The 19338-nt window shown below is 46.9% G+C and overlaps 1 protein-coding gene across 1 annotated transcript in view; it reads right to left on the minus strand.

The window, feature by feature from the left end:
* Window positions 1-13247, minus strand: part of SIDT1 (SID1 transmembrane family member 1) — a 46791-nt gene extending 33544 nt beyond the window's left edge. The window contains exon 1 of the mRNA XM_065635613.1: window positions 13065-13247. Within this exon, the coding sequence (XP_065491685.1) occupies window positions 13065-13247 (183 nt within the window). The remainder of the gene's footprint in view (window positions 1-13064) is intronic.
* Between the last annotated feature and the right edge of the window lie 6091 nt (window positions 13248-19338).

Genomic DNA, 19338 nt, shown 5'->3' on the forward strand with positions numbered 1-19338 from the left:
ATGGTTTACTAGTCTAAGAGCAGTCAAGTTTCCTTTAAGGAAGGGAAGGAAAGAAAAAAAAAAAAAAAGGCAGGGGGTGGCAGGAAAAAAAGACCTGCCTATGAATCCAAGGCTATTAGATATTTACTTAACTGTCAACAAGCAATGCCAAGATTAATTCATTCTGTTAGGGACTGATCATCTATTTTCAGGCAGCCCTGCTGCTGTGGCTAGTGCCACTGCAGATGCCTGCAGGGTCTGCTCCGGTAACCAAAGACTTCTGTGAGTTTTATCTTCCCCCATATACTGAATGTACAACTACTGAAAGGCCTCTTGATTTTGCAGTGACATGCTATATGTCTGCAGCAGTAATCATCTCCATTTTACAGATGCTGAGACTCAAGAGTGCAAAAAGAGGCAGAGGGCCACAAGTAATGTGTTCAGAGCTTCACTGGGGACAGTGACTGAGACATTCAAAGCCTGAGAGCTGCTCCCTGTATAGTTTCTACTGCCTGGCCCTCAGAAACACCAGGTTGAGAGGAACAGTGTTATAAAGCCTGCAGCTCACCACACACAGCTCTGCCACCTTCCTGCTGCAGTACTGAACGGCCAAGAAGCAGCTTCATTTGCAGTACTTGGGGTGCATTCCCCTTTCCCCCCCTCCAAGTCGCATCCCTCTGACTCTTTCGAGCAGTTGCCCTCTCTCCTCCTCTTTGATGCTCTGCTAATATCTCACCTGGAGACCCCAGCATGCTTTTCAAATTCTAGTGTTCCTCAAAGTTTCAGTCTTTGCAAAAAGACCTCAAAACAATTTTGTTCATGCAATTACATGAATTACTGATGCCAATGTTATTATAAAATTAGCAGAACTGCCCTCCCCAGGATGACACCTCCATCTCGCCTCATCTTTGATCCCAATGACCAAAGCTTGTGCAAGATGAGTCTTGGAAGATACTAAGCACATGGCTTACCTGTGCCTCTTGTACCCGTACGCCAGGGAAGGGCTGCAATATTTCCATGGGGGTATCAAGAGCAGCAGCTGCCACAGAGCAAACATTTGGGACTAAGATTTCTACTCTGCATCTAGACCAGTGTCAGGGGGAAAATCCTGCAGTCCACACCCTTCTACAAGAAAGGTTTTATTTTTGTCCCTGTGGCACCTCATCACCACAAAGGTAAAGGTGCGGGACACTTACATGTTCGGTGCCTACCATGGTATAAAAGTCAACCACACAGTGTCTCTCAAATATAAAATCACAGAAATCCCCCAATGGTTGAGGTTGGAAGGGATCTCTGGAGATCATCTAGTCCAACCCCACTGCTCAAGCAGGGTCACCTAGAGCCAGTTGCCCAGTTGGGTTTTGGATATCTCCATTGGTGGAGACTCCACAACCTCTCTGGGCTACCTGTTGTAGTGTTTGACCACTCTCATAGTAACAACAACAACAACAAAAGTTTCCCATCTATCCCAGAGAAGGGCAAGGGAAAGGAAACAACAGCTTTGGTGATTAACACTTTGATATGGAGAAGCCCGAGAGGGGAAGGAAGGTCCCTCATTTGGTTTTCCTCTGTTCACAAAACTAAGCTGACCATACACCATCTACAACATTTACTCAGCTTTGCTGCCATTTCCATTATCTTATAACATTGCTAGTGTAACACTAGTAAGAAATAAGATTATCAGGAGGAAAGAGGCAAGATTTTCAAGACTCAGTATTCTTCAAAATCTAAGCACTTACTCTCATTTCTTACCAACACGAAAACTAGTATATACTATGTTACCACCATACACAACCTCTCTCCACCTTCCCTATGTTTAGCACTCCGCATTTGCTCCCTATAAAAGCTGGTTAGAGCTCTGTTGCCCTGTTCCCATAGAAGCCCACATTCAGGTGCCTTGAGTTCTCTTAGGTCTGAAAACACCCGGGGGCAGCATCCAGCTGCATCGAGGCAGGACCACCTCTGCCCTAAGTATGGGCTCATGGGTGTGATTCCATCCCACTTCTTTCATTCCTCTCACCTTTCTGCGCTCTCCACAGGCAAAACTGCTTCCCAAGCCACGCTCAGATAAGGTATTTCAGACAGAGAGGAACATCAGAAAATTGCAAACAACATTTACAGAGCGGCTCATTAAGAAGATCACAGTGTACTTTAAATTTCACCTCTATATATTAACAATTCATTTGCAGTGAATACCTCCGCTCTCCTTTGTTTGCATACAGCCAAGATCAGTCAGGAGCATCACACCACCTAACCCCATCAAAACCTTTCTAATAAAAGCCCAGGAAATAAACAGAGTGATTGAGAAGTTGGTGATTGAGGCTCCAGTCCATCTAGTTATTTACCCTGACACCATCACCACAGAAACACAGGGCCTCTTATGGGCAGATCCTGCCCTTCCAGCGGAAGGGCCAGACCCCAGTCCCAGAATGCAGCTCCACTCTCCACCTCACAGGTCTCAGGGATACAGCAGCAACCCCCAGCAGCACAAAGCTTTGCTTGATGAGCCTCTGCCTGACCTAATAGCTATTCCTCCAAAACACGGCAATAAAACGGGTGGGATTTGCCTGTGGGCCAAACCTACACAAGAAGTTCCCAACTAACTCCCTCCAGGTCCTCCCCACCACTTGAAAATGAGCTTGGGGATATCAGAGCAACCAAGTTCAGCAGAATCTAGATGCAATTATGAGGAAGCTTCAGAAAGCAGAGAAAGTATTAACATTGAACTGCAAGCAGGGCTTCTCTCATTTACTGTCAATAACTCTTGTTATTTTGTGTAAGAGTGGAAGGAACCCTAAATCGGTGTCTTGGAGAAAGACAGGTTGCTTGGCAGGGCGAACTGCCTAGCAGAAGCATCACAACGGAAAGGGATAACAGTGTAGCACCTATGAACCAATGTTTGTGCTTTTTCAGGCCTTCTTCCAATTAATCTGCCTTAAACTTTTAATGTATGTTTTGCTTCTAGATTCTGTTGTCTCAAGATAGACTCCATACATATTTTCATGCAACAGATTTAATGAATTCTCTACTGAGCCAGTACTAGTAGTCCCATCTTTCCCTTTGAAAGTCAGCATTTGGTATTTGTCTCAAGGGCATTATCTACAGCAAAATATTTCTAGAATAGTGGGAAAAAAGCAGGAGGCAAAGGGAAAAAAGGTGATTTATTTAGTTCAAATATCATTCTCCCTCCACACCTTTCCAAAGATGTGTCAGAACTGCTTGTTCTTAAAATGAAATCAAGAGCCCCTCCCAGCTACAGAACCACTGCTCCCCTCACATAGACCCTTCCCTCCCAACACAGAATTAAGATCCTACCTATGTTGCATGTAGAGGCAAGAGGAACTCCTGCTAAAAAGCACAGTTTTTATTTAAAATAATAATCCTCACATTGCTTCCCATTGCCAAGACTCTGCCATGTGCACCTCTACTCACCAGTCAAGCTCATGACAGTTGTTTCTCATTTGACTGACCTTGAGCTTTTTCCTGTATTTCAATGTGGACAGAGCAGTTAGACAGCTGAATAAAAAGAGAGCTCTCAGCACTATATTACAACACGTTTGACCAGGAAAGACAAATATTTGTACTTCAGTTCTATCATCACCCTGGAGATAGGGGGAGAAAAAAAACTAAAAAAACCCACCACCACCCCCCCAAAAAAAAACCGAAACACCAAATAAACAAACAAAAAAACCCCACAAAACACCAACATATCTGAATTCCATCCTTGAGTTGGGAACAGGCAGAAGGAGCTGGTCGCAAATTCACACAGCTGAACTGGATCAACATGGCTGCAAATATTAAGCAAAATAAACCAGGCTCTTGTTGACACAAAAGAGTCCTTGGACTGATTATTAGGTCTGCATTTCCCACAGAGATTACACATCAACTTAAGACTGTGGGGATGTGAATTTACAGGCAAGCAGGAGGTTGCAACAACAGTTTCTGCTGCAAGCAAACGTTTTCAAGATCATTACTATGGATTCCTTTCCACCATCTCATGCTAAACAAAACCTTCGAATCACACCAGGGCTTTGCCATGTTCTCCGCTGCACCTACACACAAGCCGCTCCTTGTGAGACCAATGGGGATGATCGATCCACATTGCAACAGCACTTGGTCGTGGGCCTGACGAGGCACCAAGCCAAACCTGTGGGCAAGGAACACATCCAGCAAGCAAACACGCAGGCTCCTAGTTACAATGGAAGGCCTCAGTGCAGGATACGTCTACAAAAGCCACTGAATTGCTGCTGTCTGCTGCTGCACAAGGAAGAGGCGCTTCATTTTTATATAAATCCTGAAATCAAGTTAAGTAAGACTCAGCTGGATGGGCTAGAGCAATTGAGTGAATGAAGCACATACCAGTCAGTGACAAACTCAGTTGCACTTCCCACTGCCAACACAACAGGGAGAAGCCGAGACCCTGAAGGAAAACAGTTAAAACAGTGACAGGTGTTACAGAACCTCTTTCCTGCCCTCCTATGAAATGAGCATCACTCCTGTCTGACAACAAAAAAAGCAAGAGCTCAGAGGAGCGATCCGTTTCAGCCTTTCTCTGTCTTTGTGCCCTAATGTCAATAAGTCTTAATTGCCAGAAGGAGTCTGTCAAATAACCTTGGTCCACGGTTTTCTTCCAACATTTCTGCCAGGAGTATTAAATATCCGAAGCATCATAAACTAAATGACACACTCTGGGTATGTCAAGCACAGTCTCAGTCACATTAACGTAATTGTTCCAGGATTAATATTTTTCCTTTAAAAGTACAACTTTGTGCAAATATGCTGTGCGGACTTACACTCTGCTATGGACATTCCCATGAGTTCACTTGTTTGCAACAGTGTCTGTGTAGCGTAAATGGAAGTAAGACAAATACAAAGCATGTTAATATTTATCTTTTTCCTTTTTGAAATTTTGTCCTCTAACCAATGTCACTAGGGAGTCTCCAGGACAGCCAGAAATAAAAATGAGGAGTTGCCATACTGGATGAAATAGGTACCTGTTTTTGACCACCCTCAGACTTCAGGAAGACATTAAAAGTAAACAAATAAATCCTTTTTAAAACAGCCAGTTCAGGAACAAACTACACTCTAATAAATACTGTCTTCCTAACCCACAGCAGCTGGAACTCTGGGCTAGGGCAACCCTTGAAACAAAATGGTTTATATCCTTTCAAAATTTGCTGCCTTACCCCAAGCTCATGGCAATAACTCTGGGGATTACTGTCACACAACAAATATCTGGTTATTTCTTGGCCCCCAAGTTCTTCACCTCAGTGACACTTCAGATGTAGATTGAATTATGTATCCTGAATGTGTTCTTCTTTTCTTTTTTTTTTTTTAAAACATTGTTAATTTGTATTAAACCACACTGAGGTAGCTATTTCTACGCCCAAAGGAAAACATCAGCATAAAGAACGTAAGGAAGGCTGTTTCTGAAATACTCTGTGTTTCTGTAAGTATACACAGCAGGAAATAATGTTTGCTTATGCAAACATACTAAATTATATTCTAAAACCGAGCAGATGGCACACCCTTGCACTACAGCTTTTACAGACTGCACTTTCATTCCCTGAACATCCCCTGAAATAGCAGATGAGGTCTGTATAGGAAAAGTATACCTTCCTACCCAACAACTCCTGCACAAGTTATTTAAGGACATTTCAGCCTCCACTTACAATGTAAATGTTTGTATTATAAATTACTGCACTGTTCTTGGAAAGAGTTCAAACTGAGGAAAGACATTTTGATTAAGTTACTGTTATTCAGAACATTTTTTCTTTTTCAATCTAAACATTTTGGGGAGGTGGGAAAAGGGTGGCAGGGGAACAACTAAACCTGATCAGTTTTGATTTTAAACAACAGGACAACCCAACAAGAAGAGAGTAATTTTAAGATTTAGAACAACATCCAAATTCAAATGAGATTCTTTAGTTCAATGACAAGTTATCAGGCTTGACAGCATTAGCTTACACATTAGAAAGAAAACAAAATGCTTGCCAGCACCAAAGTCACCATCTGAAGTCTGCAGGCCACCCTGCAAGAAACCAGAGCAGACCTCTCAAGCTTCTTTCCTAAAGCCTGCAAACTGATAGCCTCCCTCAAGATGTACTCTCTTTTGCTACTTTAGGTAGGGAAACGCACAACAAACAAAATCTCAGAAAGCCAAAGTCTGAAGGAATCTCAGGCACATGATCCCATCTCCAACTCAAAGCAAAGCCACCTCCCACACCATTCCTTTCACTGAATATCCAGTTTTTGCCAGAGCCAAAGCCTTCAAAATTATATTTTCTGCTGCAGAATACAATGGCCAAGCGCATGTTTTTAGTGGATCCCCATGTCATTTCTCTCACGGTTTATTTTTGCTTTCTCCTGTAAGCAAGAGCTTTGGGTGTGGCTCCGGGCAGGGTGAGGAGTGGCCAAGAGACCCCATTGAGAAGCAGCAAGAGCATTCCAGGTGCTGTGTCACAGAATCACAGAATGGTTTGGGGTTGGAAGGGATCTCTGGAGATCACCTAGTCCAACCCACCTGCTAAAGCAGGTTCACCCAGAGCAGATCACACAGGAATGTGTCTGGGTGGGTCTTGAATGTCTCCAGAGAAGGAGGCTCCACAACCTCTCTGGTCAGCCTGTTCCAGGGCTCTGTCACCCTCAAAGTAAAGAAGTTTCTCCGTATATTCAGATGAAACCTCCTGTGCTTCAGTCTGTGCCCGTTGCCCCTCATCCTATCGTTGGGCACCACTGAAAGGAGTCTGGTCCCATCCTCTTGACATCCACCCTTGAGATATTTATAAACATTGAGATCCCCTCTCAGCCTTCTCTTCTCCAGGCTGAACAGACCCAGCTCTCTCAGTCTCTCTTCAGTGTCCTCTACACGGCCTATGCTCTCACTTCCTGGGGTTGGTTGTTTTCTTTAAAAGAGATAAATTACATATACAAAAGTTATTCCAAAGGGATTCTGTTGAACCTTGCTAGGCTTCAGACATCATATACTGTAACTTGCATCAATTTTTCTGCCTACATTTCTGCCTCGCAAGGCATTAATATTAGGCTCCAGAAATGGTGTACTGAGGCCCTTCCAGTGTCCTATGGTAAACAGACTAGAGCCAGCAACCATAAAGCAACAGGGTTCAGGCCCTGGAGATCCTACAATAACAGGAGCTCTACAGACAGACCTTCAAACACTTGTAGTCTCCCCAATTTATTTGTTTTTCTACCTGCGTCTTTGTGGCTAAAAGGGTAGGTTTCCACTCAGCATTAAGGAAATACAAAACCTACCTTGTTCTCCTCATTATAGCTCCATCTCCAAACAGCAGACTAAAGTTTTACTGTATGCATGGTGTAGCTGTGGGCTGAAACTTGGGCTGGAGCCAAGACTTACGATATGAAGACAATGTGCAGGAGAGCAAGGGAATACTTGGGAGGTGGTTTAGTTCCAGCCTGAAGAGTCCTACACATGAAGCCCAAAACCAGCTCAGAGGCAAGAGATGAAAAATTTCCTCCTAGAGCTCTCATAGCAGACGTGGGTGCTGCTGCAGTGAGACCTACATTCGCATGTGAAACAGCAGAGAACAGTAAACACAGATTTGATCACTGCCACTTATTAAACCAGGTTGCCCTGTGTAGCAGATCAAGGAGTTTCCCTGCAGCTACAACAGATGGCTTTGGTCTGAGCTAGTGACTCACCACACAATCCCAGAGGAACGTATGGGTGAATTCCAGTTCTCGCTCCTTGCCTAGAGCAAAGCAAGTGCAACTGCCATCCACAACCAGGCTATAGGAGACCCATTCACTCAGGGACAGAGGAGCACAAATGCATCACACTCTTTGGGCTGGAAAAGGCGCTTCTTCTCTACTAGAGGGTCACAAAGTTTAAGGCAGAGGTGTCCGACTCATTTTCACCAGGGGCCACATCAGCCTCGCGGTTGCCTTCAAAGGACCAAATGTAATTTTAGGACTATAAATGTAGGACTAGTTAATTACATTCGGCCCTTTGAAGGCAACCGCGAGGCTGATGTGGCCCCTGGTGAAAATGAGTCGGACACCTCTGCTTTAAGGTACCTAATTGAAAGATTTCTGTTCTTCTTGTGAGTGTCATTTCTCCTCTTCCCTTAGGTCAGCCAACTTTTTCCCATGTGCAATCATGAAAGAAGGATGGATAATGATGTTAGCAAGCCTCCGTGGTGGTACACAGCCCCTCTCACTCATTTGCTGAGAGTAATTTTTTACTGATCTGCCCTCAGATAGACTTCACATAGGAAACAGTCTCTCCAGGGCTACACATCCTCACATGACAAAACTGCTCAGCAGAGAAGCCGCAGCTTAATCTACTGCCAATCACAGCTTACAGTAAGGTTGGGCCATATGGAAACTGAGGTTTGGGCTCTGTTGCTAGTCCTGGCAAGGGAGGAAGAGGAGGTGGAAAATATCACCCACTCTTTCTCCTAAAATAGGTGCAGCCCACTGCTCAGCTTTCGGGCTCATCACAACGAAGATGCCCTGCATGAACACTGAAGAGCTGTGTCCGGATTGCAGCAGCTTTGCCTACAAATGGAATGTTGAAAACTTGTTCCCCTGAGAGATAACTTGGTTTTCCAAATATAGTCCATCTACCTTCCAAATCTGACATTCAGCTGACCTGAGCTGTGATTAGGAAGAAGAACTTTTGTTGTCCTCAACAGTCTTCTTCCTTGCACTACTCAGGACTTTGTACAGGAAAAATCCACAAACACAGTATTAGTGGCATTTGTTTTTTAGCAAATTAACCATTAGCAACTGCCTGAGCTTACAGTGGTGAAGAGAGTCATTCACTCTGAATTCCCTCAGTACTCCTACGCACACTTTTGTTTCTTTTTGGAAGGCCCTGTATTATTGCAATCATGGAATTAAGCAGATTCTCTCACTTGTCACATAAAACTTTCTCTAGTCAATTGTAAATCCAGCAGAAATATTTTGCAACTCTCATTCAGTCTTCTGGGTAGGAAGACACTGCACAGGCAGCTCCAGCAAACCAGTTCTCCTTCCATCCTCCCTACCAAGTAAGGACATGTCGAATACGTGGAATTGGAGATGCTCATGAGTGTGCTCATTTTTTCCCCCATCCTGGATGCCTCCAGTTCAAACGATCCTAAAATAAAATAATCCTGTCTGCCCAACTAATTGTTCACCAGACTTCTAATAGTGCACACCTGCCTTTGCTGTTAGACCATGGGTGTGCGGTGACAGGTGCAACACCTGCTTTTATTATTGTATTTTTTACACTCAGAGTTAAACATTAAACAAACAGCTGTGCAGAGGGGAAAATTTAAAAGTGCAGCTAGGAGGAGGAAAAGGGAACCAGAAAAGCAATAACATGACCCCATAACAAATGAAGACTTTCCACCATGAGGAGGAGTTTGACACTTCCATCTGTTCACAGGTCAACTCCAGAAGCCCCTTGCAGAAGAGGTAGCTGTGCTTTAGTTTAACAGCTCCACCTCAGACATTAAGGCCTGAATCCTAGTTGCCAAGTGCAAAAAAGCCTGACAGCTCTCCTCCTTCAAGGAACAAGGTGAAGTATTTCTACACAGCACACAGGAGAGTTTTGCTCACACACACAGAGAAGAGACCTGGCAACGTACATGGGCATAAGAGTTTCAGCTAGATGACTTGGTCAGCATTTAAGTACCCTTATTTTCATTTTACACACCCAGGAGCTGCATGAAAGGGAAGTGACTTGCCAGTCTCAAAGTAGCCCTGCTCCAGAGCCACAAGTTGGACTTTGTTCACCTTGTATACATCTGCTCATCGGCAATCTCACAGGACTTGCTTTTCTCCTTCCCTCACACATATATACACCTGTTTCCCAGGGAGTTAAGGAAGACTATGCGGATGAAGAACATCCTTTGAGATAAACACAAGTCTTCTCAGAAGACGATGTCTCTAAAGAACCAGACAGGAGTAGCAGTCTTATTCCCTCCCTTCTCTCATCCATCATTCAAACACCGCTCCATTCAACTGCATTTTCAGATGTGCCCTGGCAGCCACAGATGTGAGCAACCAGAGCATTTACAGGGGACTAACAGGTCACAAGCCAATCCTTGTGCCTTGTCCTTGGCTCCAAGTTGTCCCTTGTTTTGTAGGTCTGCCCTCATGTGAGAGAGCAGCAGAGAAGGGAAAACAGCAGAACCCACAGCATCAGGAAAACAAAACACTGTTTCAGAGCCAGACTACTCCTGACTTGGCTTTGCTTCAGAGGGAAAGCAATTACATTCACCCACTGCAGCCCTTCCACATGGAAAATTTTCTTTTTATTAAATTAAATTTCCTATAACTAAGGTTAATGATCCGTGTGGTATCTGCCTCAAGGTATCAGAGGCTTCTGGCTGACCTGCCATCAGCACAGAGACAGGAGGAGACTGAAAGGACCAGGAAGAGCAGAGAGCCTGCCAGTGGCAGGCAACTGGCAAACACTGGCTGACACTCCATTCACTAAGAGTTCGAGGCTAAAGACTGCACTAAAAGCCAAGGACTAGCACACCGAGTTTTTGCAGGACTTGTGCTCCTTCAGAAGGTCCCATAACTACCCAGAAGACAGCATGCCCCTAAGTATGTTCGTGACCCTTGCACAAGAAAAACCTGCCCACAAGAGCATGGTCCCAGATCAAAGTCAAGATTTCCACCACCAGGCTTCTAAACTTCAAGTAATCCTCATCATCAGAGAGACGCAGGACCACCAGGACAAATCGGCCTCTAGCTCTGACCGGGCTGCCCAGAGGAGACCCAGTCATTTTTGCCTCTCATCAGTTCAGAGCCACAGCTGGGGAAGGGCTGCACACACCTGCAGCCAGTTGCCTTGATTATACCAGACACCTCCTTGAAGGCTTCTGCTGGTTCCCCTCAGGAATACCATCTGTAGGGCTTCTCAGTGAGGAATCATAGAATGGTCTGGGTCAGAAGGGACCTTAAAAGATAATCTAGTCCAACCTTCTTGCCATAAGCAGGGACATCTTCCACTAGATCAGGTTGCTCAAAGCCCCATCCAACCTGAGTTTGAACACTTCCAAGGATGGGACATCCACAACTACTCTGGGCAGCCTGTTCCCGTGTCTCACCACCCTCATCGCAAAAAGAATTCTTATGTCCAACCCAAATCTACCCTCTTTCTGTTTAAAACTGTTGCCCCTTGTCCTGTCACTCCAGGCCTTGGTAAAAAGCATCTCTCCATCTTTCTTACAAGTCTCCTTTATATATTGAAAGGCCACAATAAGGTCTCCCTGGAACCTTCTTTATCCTTAGGGCCTGTTTGGGGCGCCCCTCATCAGAAAGCCTCCTAGAACAGTTTATTTAGGTGGGTTTTTTCTCTTCTAAATCAGTTTTCATAGCACAAGCTGGTTGCATGGCCTCTTTAAGCATGTTCATGGCAGTGCTTGGAGAGTTCTGCATTAAAAAAATATTAAGCCTCAAACCTCAAGTTTCTCTTTTTAGATATGTTCTTGACAATCTCAGTATCTATGCAGAGATTTCACGTTTCAGCACAGAGAAACATGCAGATTAGTCCGCTAAAGTTTCTGCTTAAATGCAGCAGTGATCTGGACTGGCTGGCTTTTTATGGCCATGGGAATGGCCTAGTGTCTGAAAGTAGCCATTGAGCAGAAGACGCACACAGATACCCACAAACACCACTGAACAGCTGTGTACTCCCTTCCCTGCCTCCTCCCACTCCACCATCACCTTAGTTCTCCAGGAGAGAAAACCTTTTTGTGGAAGGTGTCCAGCAAAATACATGGCTTCAAAGAGCACATTAAATTGAAGGAACTAGATTCATTTTAACTGAAATCAGTATGCATGCTGTCTCTGCTAACAAGCCCCAGACAAGATCTGGTCTGCCAACAGGCCCTCATCATAATACCCAATACCTGAAGCAGCCTAACTTACACTACCACCACCAGTTTCTACAAGGAGGCTTACGCCCAAAGCGCACTTTTGACCTCCTGGGTTCAATGGTGACACCCAACAGTTAAGTAATGCTGCGCTCCGTTGCATCACAGCCCCAACACACAACTCCTGCCCCATGAATACCTGGTGCATTTTATTACACAGTAACACACAGAATAGAAGAAACACGAGTCTTGAAAGGTCTGGATCTTTCAGAGTTCCAGAGTAAAGCAGAGCAAGGAATGATTAACGCCACCTCCCCTGTTTTTCCCCACCTTTTATCTTTGCCAACTCCCTTCATATTGAAGCTCTAGAAATACGGTGTGGAAAAAGTGATGTTTTCCATTTTTTCTCTTCCTCTACAACTGAAGACAGGAGGGAAGATTCATTTGTCCAGTTCACCATCTTTTGGTACATCAGAACATCTCACCCAGCAATTAAGGCCCAATCCAAACAACGGAGGCAGAGTTTCCAAGGTACCACTTAGCTATTTGAGATAAACACGTTAAAAAGGGGGAAGGGGGAAAACCTGCAATAGCTAGGCACACATAAATGACAGATTTCCTTCCCCTACCAAAAAACCACGGCTTTAGCAGTGCTGCCCCACAGCCTCCTCACAACACCTCACCTGTGCAGCCCTGTCTCACCTTCCGGGCTCCCAGGGGAGAGCACCCTGATCCTACTGAAGCACTCGAGTGGAAAATGGTATTTTTAAAAGGCTTATTAAGTGCAAACCACACCACTCTCCTTTTTTTTTTTTTTTCTTCTTAGGTAGTACTATTATCCTCAAAATTCCATTCTAGACTTTAAACCCGTTTTACTGCTAGAAGCACTGGATACCAATCCCCCGTCCGGGAGGGTGCACCATACTGCCTGCTCACCTTGCGCCCCCTGGGACGCCGCCACCCTCTCTCTCCACAGCCCCGGGGTGCCCTGGCCGTGCCGGGAAAGCCCGCGGGAGGGCGAGAGGAGCCCGCAGGTGCACCGCGGCCCCCAGCCCCCGCAGCGGCGGGAGGATGCGGGCAGGACCGCGGGCGCGGAGGGAGAGCCCGGCCCGCTCCCGCGCAGCGCCGGAGCCGCAGCGGCGCCCCCGCCGCCCCGGCGGAGGCAGGGTGAGGGCGGCACGGTGCATTTCCCCGCCGCAGGGAAGCCGGTGCTCAGGAGGACGCTCCTACCTGCCCGGGCTCGCTGCTGTAGGCGAAGGCGTAGACCCGCTCCGCGCTGATGTTCACGGCGCCCCGGTAGACGCGGCCGAAGGCGGCGGGTGCGGGGCTGCCCCCGGGGCCGCTCGCCGCCGCTGCCGCCCAGAGCAGGGCGCAGAGCAAAGCCCCGGGGGCTGGGGCCGGCCCCCGGGCCATGGGCTCGTCCCTGCCGCTGCTGGTCCCGCGGGGCAGCGTCACTCACACCCTCCGGCCGCCCGGTGCGGTACCCGGACCGTCTCTCCCCAGCAGGGCGGGCGCCGAAGCGCTTTATTTGCAATTTAAATAAATAGCTCGGCGACACGCACAGGCGCTAGGGGAGGCGGGGAGGCAGCCTCGGACACCCCACCCCTCGATCAGGGGGCGCCGAGCAACTTTACCCCGAGAAGGACCCTCCGCCGGCCAGCGGGGAGGGGAGGGGAGGGGAAGGGAGGCCGGCGAGCCGGCCGGCCCCGGGGAGGAGGGTCTTCTCCCTGGGCCCGGCCCCAAATTCTGAGCCGGCCTTGGCAGACGGTTGTCAGGGAGCTTTTCCCCTTGGGGAGCTGTGCTGCGGGCTTAGGGGCTCCCCGACATCGTCAGGCATGTCAGGCATCTGCAGGGCTTCAACACCCCCGGCGCACCGAGTCAGGGGCGTCCTCACCCCATGCTCTGCTCACTTGCTGGAGCGGCAGCTTGCACCTGCAATGCATCTTGCATAAGGCCATCCCAAACCTTTTTTTTTGGCTGCTCATAACATTGGGATAACTGCCCTTGTCTTTTAGTTCAGTCCAAAGGTGTGAAGGGCTGCAGCAAAATGTCATTTCATTAATCCAAGCATGGCTTGGTGCGTCTTATGTTCTTTGAGTTGTTCATGGAACTTCTACTGACACTCTCAACCTTTTCAGCAAGGTGAGAGCAATACTGTTGGGCTGTGAAAGGGCCAGGTGTCTCTCTCACAGCTTACCCCTCCTGTGTTCTCCTGTTGAAAACACTTCTGGGAAATGTGTCAAATGCCATGGTGGAGGGATGCACTTTTAAGTCAGAGAAGATAGAGCATTACTAGAAAGCAACCTGAAAGGTTTTTGAGGCTGAGGATGAACCTGTAGGAGCTGCAGTTTCACAAAGCCAGCCTGCTGTCTCCAACTGTGGCGCCTTTGTCCACAGAAGCTTTCCAAATTGTGGGTTTTGTTTTCAAAATTGAGAGATTTCCTGGGGGTCATTCATTGTCTTTGGAGGAAAAGTTGCAAAGCTCAGCAAAACGAGTCAGCATGCGTTATGCCATCATTTTGATCTTCAGGCCTTTGTGTGATCTCTGCCAAGAGAAAAATAAAGACAATTGTGAGTGATTTCCACGTTCGCCTCGAGGCAGGCTGCCGTTCAAGTCACCCTGCCTTTTGTCAGAGTCCCAAGAGGTGGCATTAAGGGCAAAACCTCCCCACTTGAGATCTGCTGGAAGAGGGACACTCCAACACAAAGAGTGTGCCTTTCAGCTTAGAATATCACGCTGTGCAGACCAGGACACCTGTGCAATGTCATCTCTGAGCTCTTGTGACTCTGTCTTGCTCCTTACTGGTACACAGTGTGACCTGTCCTGGGGGACAGTGGTGGCACTGGAAGACTTGTGGCTTCCCCTCTGTAGAGCCCAGGGCTCCTGAACCCTACAGCTCCCTTCCCACCCACTGCTCGCTGCAGACCCACAGGTCACTCCTGAGCCCCTGAGCATAGGCTGGAGGGAGGAGAGTGGAGAGCACATCTTCCCCCAGAGAGGAGAGGCTTCAGGCAACAGGAGTAAGTATGGCAAAGCAAAAGCACATCAGGGATGGGTTGCTCAGAACAGTGTGACAGATGGCACAAGGCCAGTATTCTGCAAACCAAGGTAGCTCTGGCAGCTACCAATAATTTTTGTGTCATTTTCAGGGGATTAGTGTGGTGTCAGTGCATTGCTCCTCCCCGGTCATGTTGCCTTCCTAACAAAGAAGTGGGTCTTCATATAGTCCACACTTTCCAATGCAGAATTATGCAGTTCTTAAAGTACTTGCCCTGAGTGGATGTATGTTTTGGTACCTTACAAAAGACTACATTTTTTCTTTGTTTTGAATTTGAGAATTCAAATTTCTTTTCAAATGTAACACCTTGTTCTTGTCTTTGTTGAATTTCATCTTATTATTTCTGTGATTTAGCAATGTTAAACCTTCGTTCAAATCCTTGCCTCCAAAGTGTGGTACTGCCCAACTCAGTGGTTTTTGCTGAGGTTTGAAGTCAAAGGTCAATTCCACCATTCAAGTCACTAATTAACATAATCGATCCTAGCAGACAGATCAGATCTCTTAATTTGATATACCTTCCTATGAACAGGAAAATATCTGCTGCTACAGTTTGGAAATTGCTTTTCAGTCATGCACCCCTCTCATGTTAATATAATCTGAGACCTATTTGTCTTTATGAAAGTGGTGTTCAAGGCAATGTCAAAAGCCCTACTGAAGTCAAAATACGTTTCATATGTTCCTTTCAGCACCTACTAAGTGAGTTATCTTGGCAAAGAAATAAATTAGGTTACTTTGACATGATTTGTTCTGGACAAATGCACACTACTGCTTCTCATTCTCACTACTGCTTCTCTTATTGTTATTTAGTTGCTTGCACACTGATTGCCAAACAGCTTGTTTCATTATCTTTCCAGATAACAAATGGAGGTTGGCTGATTTATAACTCTTCACTCAGCCTCTTTGATAAAGATGGGTAGCCTGGTTTCCCTTTTCACTTCTACCTGGATCTTGCTCTTGAACGGCAGCACGTATTTTGGAGGAAAGAACTAGTCACTGTAAGAGACGAGATGCTGATCCAGACAAACTATGGGTCTGGAGTAGCGGAACTGGTCTGGTGTTCCTGTATGCCACAGTACTTTGGCCTCTGGGGACAGTGAGGGCCAGCTGCTTCCTAAAGGACAGGGAACCAAGTGCTGTAACATGGCCAGCAGAGTAGGGACCTCACTGCCAGGGCCCCAGCCCATGGGATCTGAGCAAGGGGAGCAAGGCGAGCAAGGCAGGTCTGGAGACAGCAGATGGGGCCAACAGAGAGTCCAGATGTTAAGTCCATGGCAATGGGATAGGCCCGAGATCAAGCCAGGAACGTAAGTTAGCAAGTCAGATCCAGTGATAGCAACTGGGGATGGACGCAGCCCTGTGATCAGCAGGCAAGTCCATAGCAGTGAGGCAGGTCTGAGGTCTGGCCAGGAAGTTGGCCAGCAGGTCCAGGTCAATGGGATTGTCCTCCAGTACTTGGCACTGGTGAGGCTGCACCTTGAATCCTGTGTTCAGTTTTGGGCCCCTCACTACAAGAAAGACATTGAGGTTCTGGAGAGATTCAGAGAAGGGCAATGAAGCTGGTGAAGGGTCTGGAGCACAAGTCTGATGAGGAGCGGCTGAGGGAACTGGGGCTGTTCAGCCTGGAGAAAAGGAGACTGAGGGGAGACCTTATCACCCTGTACAGCTACCTGAAAGGAGGTTGTAGTATGGAGGGTGTTGGTCTCTTCTCCCAAGTAGCAAGCGACAGGGTGAGAGGAAATGACCTCAAGTTGTGCCAGAAGAGGTTTAGGTTGGATATTAAGAAAAAATTTTCACAGAAAGAGTTGTCAGGCATTGGAACAGGCTGCCTAGGAAAGTGGTGGAGTCACCACCCCTGGAGGTGTTTAAAAGACATGTAGATGAGGTTCTTAGGATCATGGTTTAGTGACAGTGTTAGGTTAACGGTTGGACTCAGTGATCTTGAGGGTCTTTTCCAACCAAAATGATTCTATGATTCTATGATACAGGCATGGCTGTCACACAGCTGTAGCTGTAGCTCAGGCAGGGCCAAGGACCAGAGCCTCATCTGAAATGCAGCTCCCATGGGAAGGGGGAGGTCAGCCCTGCCTCCAGGGTCACCAGGGGGAAGGGGTGGCTGCCCCCAGCTGTGCTACGGCTAGGTTGGCAGTGAGCCCAGGGTGCCAGACCTCCAGGAAGTGGGATGGTGCTCTCAGGACCCTTTCCTCTGTCTGTGCGCAGAGCACGTTTCATAACATGGCCCCTTTTTCCAGTATAAGCAAAGCCCAGGGTTGTGAGTGTCTCAGGGGAAGGAGGGACTGTGGTGAACCAGAGTGTGGGTTTGGGTTTTGGTGGGGTTTTTTTGCTATCGCACAAAAGTAGAAAGACTCCTTGTTCTTGGGGAAAAAAACATAGTAAAGAAATGACATTTATCCTCGTAACTAGTGCTGCAAAAACATCCAGGATAGAGGAAATATCTTAATTATAAAAGAATTCCCCAAATCGTACTAGCCTGAAAGAGGAAAGAGTATCAATGTGTAACAAACCAAACTGGTTGGAAACCTAACAGTTTTAAATCACTGCTATTTGAATATCTAGTCTCCATCTTATGTAAGCTCCATTGCAAGTAAACAGACACTGTAGATGCTCAGTTGGCTTCTGCAGAGATAACGCAACGTCTTCTGACTCTGCAGTAAATGCAGTGTGAAGAATGACAAGAACTGAAATGTGCACAGGCTTTTAAGATGCCTGATAGAATCTGCTCCCCATTTTCTTATAGGTGGCTGAAATGTTTGAGAATAGGCTGGTGAAATGAGAAGTGTCTCTGGCTTGTATTATATTTACTCATATTAGGTATTTAACATTTATATTTGATTGTAATTAATAATAGCAGAGAGGTTTAAGAGCTTTCAAAGTGAATGATACTTTCATCTAATTGTGCCTGTACCACTTTCTTCTTCAATAGATCTTGTTCTTCAAGATAACTTAAAGCTACATTAGGACAGAATTCCAGATGCACCCTTAATTTAACCTTTTGGGTTCCAAATTTTCAAATAAACAGAGAGTAATGAATCCAGTGCATTGACTTGCAGACGTGCCTAGGATCAAGGATTGCCTTTACCACAGGCTGAACTCTGATGTTCAGTTTCAGGTTACATATGGTGCAGCCTCCAGTATAAAAAGAACTCACTTGCATTTGCAGCAATTCAGTGGAGGAAAATGCTCATAGTATTTCTGTCACTTTCTTTCTTCCTTCATAATTTCCATCTCATTTTCATATCACATGCAATGCGATTCCTTCCCTCAGCACATTAACCATTACCACCTGCATCTTCCACAAATCTTTTTATAATGATGTTGGTAAAGCCAGAATTAGATTGATGAGGACCTTAAGCACCAGGAAATCTTGGTGAAAGCAGATTTTTCTCTTTAAGAAAGGAAGCAGTTTTGAATGAAAGGCTGATAAACCCTACGTCTTCACTTTCTGCCTCCAACAGACAAAATATTAAGCTCACACTGTGAGCATAACGTTACCTCCAACCCTTCAGAGTAATTGACATCTTGTTGCCACATATGTGATGGGGAAGTGGAGGATCTGTGGCATATTTGTGGGACAAATCTAGAGGAAATATATTGCACTCGTGTGTAAGCTAAATGACTTGTTGAAGAACAACCAGTTGCTTTGTGCAAGCTGGAAATTCTTTGTGGGTAGGGAGGTGCACCTTCTTCATTGGCCCTGCTAATGAGATGTTTGTTAAAACACAGTCAAGGGCCACCCTATGATTTGGTGTCACCTTATTTAATAGTTTGTGTGACATTCTGCTCTTAATGACCCATAGCAGGGTCTGAAATACATTATCACATGGGGAAATTTCCAAGGCTTCTTCAGAGGGACATTGAGAGATGGCTTGGGAAGCTATTTGCAGTGAGGAGGGGTATTAATGAAACAAGTGTGTGGGAAAACTAAGGTGAGAGGTGGAAGGCATGGAAGAGTGACATGGATAGGACCGGCTCATGTGGAGGATAGAGAGCCCCCTTCGCACACAGCCGTATCTGCCAAGGCACTGCCCAACTTCGTGGGGTTAGGGGCTCTTCTGCACCCCTGAGGTGTCGCCCGGGGGCGGGCAGGGCCAGAAGCTGCTTCCCCACAGAAAACGCGAGAGGGAGCCGCAGGCACCGGCGACACTCACCCGCGTGTGAGGGGCGGGCGGCGGGAACACGCTGCGAGGTGCGAGTGAACGAAGATGGCCGGGGGGCGGAGGGGGCGTTAAACAGGGACGACGTTTCGGGCGGGCGGAGCGCGAATTCTGCGCGGCGGGCGGTGGCGGTTGGGGGCGCGCGGGGCGGGCAGAGCCGTTGCCGCGCTCCTCCCCTGAGGGCGGGGAGAAAGAAACGGGAGGCGGGGGGGGAGGCAGCTCCGTCCCCATGGCAACGGCGGGCGGAGGCGCGCGGGGCCCGCTCGAGCCTCG

This window comes from Caloenas nicobarica, chromosome 1 (assembly GCF_036013445.1).
Source record: "Caloenas nicobarica isolate bCalNic1 chromosome 1, bCalNic1.hap1, whole genome shotgun sequence".
NCBI lineage: Eukaryota > Metazoa > Chordata > Aves > Columbiformes > Columbidae > Caloenas > Caloenas nicobarica.